This window comes from Sinocyclocheilus grahami, unplaced genomic scaffold, assembly GCF_001515645.1.
Source record: "Sinocyclocheilus grahami isolate Dianchi unplaced genomic scaffold, SAMN03320097.WGS_v1.1 scaffold16706.1, whole genome shotgun sequence".
NCBI lineage: Eukaryota > Metazoa > Chordata > Actinopteri > Cypriniformes > Cyprinidae > Sinocyclocheilus > Sinocyclocheilus grahami.
The window spans coordinates 1-1342 of record NW_015516235.1 but is presented as its reverse complement, the minus strand read 5'-3'; the positions used below and the strand labels follow the sequence as shown (position 1 = coordinate 1342).

The 1342-nt window shown below is 40.0% G+C and overlaps 1 protein-coding gene across 1 annotated transcript in view; it reads right to left on the bottom strand.

Annotated features, from left to right (window-relative positions):
* Positions 1-902, bottom strand: part of LOC107579333 (HEAT repeat-containing protein 1-like) — a gene marked incomplete at both ends in the record, with an annotated part of 4208 nt that extends 3306 nt beyond the window's left edge. The window contains 2 exons of the mRNA XM_016265174.1: positions 384-513; positions 672-902. Coding sequence (XP_016120660.1) covers positions 384-513; positions 672-902 — 361 coding nt within the window. The remainder of the gene's footprint in view (positions 1-383; positions 514-671) is intronic.
* Positions 903-1342: the final 440 nt, after the last annotated feature.

Sequence of the window (1342 nt, the reverse complement as noted above, 5' to 3'; positions counted from 1 at the left end):
AGGAAGAGACGATAATTTCACGTGCACTCCGTGCTGCCGCTTAAACTGAGGCAGATACAGTGATCTGTCACGCGACATTTAAGAGCGTCAACGGCATTTATTGTTTGAATTTCACAATAAAAGTGAGAGAATTTCAAAGCGGAGACTTTGTTTACAATCAAAAGTAAAAAAAGCACAAAGCTTATTGCTATTACTGGATGTCAGGCACGCTACAAATAATGTTTGATGTTTTGTTCAAACATCAACTGAAAACAGCATAGACTAAAGATTGGTCTAATCAATAACGTTCCATCAAAATGAAGATTAATTAAAATCAAGAAAGCAATATTGTCAACTTAAAGAAAGATAGTCAGAGGCAATTCATTGAAGTGGGCAGTTCTTACCTTCTTCTTTGTCCTGTGGTAGAGTCATGAGATACTGCAGGATTCTGATGATGGAGGTCAGCTGCTCCTTTACCTCAAACTCACAGCACACCGAGGTCCAGAAGTCCTGATCTCTCTCCACAACAGCCTCCTACACAACAGATAACACAACTGTCTCTACAAACCCTAAACACAAATGGGTTTCCAGTGTACCATAGGATTTTCCTGGACATTGCTTATTTAGTGGCAAAAAAACTAAAATATCAATACAGTTGGAAATTTAAAAAACATACATTAAACTTTCTTTACCTTTTCAGCCCCACTTGCACTGACAGATGTTTGTGTGACATGCTGCTTGAACAGGAGCAGCATCAGGACCCAGAGGAAGCGAGATGGCCCCAGTGTGTTCATCAGCTGGCTGAGGATGGGTAAGCGTCTGTGCTCGGGCACATGAGGCAGGGCATCAACAAACACATGCACGATATGTGATACCACAGTCTCCATATGCCCCTCAGACTGGGCAGTTCCACCCTCATTGGCCTGTGGAGAAACAAGAATTGAAAATAAGAATTGAGTTGTTACAGGTTACTTTTTTCTGTTAAATAACAGCAAAATAAAACTTTCACATTTTATGAAGAAAATGTGTAAAACTCCCCACCACTATGATAGGAGGTTGTATTTGGTTGCAAGGGTAGTTGCCAAGGTGTTCCAAGCGGCTTTAATGTGTTTCTATGCAAATTCTAGTGTATTCTGGGGGTTGCCAAGGCACTGCTTAATGGCCCAGGTCACAAGAGTCCACCTTAAGGTGTTTATGATATTCTGGTCTCTAAATATGGCTTGGATCCCTCCTTTAGTATAAGTCACCCATTTTATCATCCACCAGGCAAAACAATCCAAAGTCGTCATATTGCTTATAACAGTAATAGCACACTTCTATTTACAAGCCATATACAAAGAAGTATCTTTTTTTTTTTTTCAAT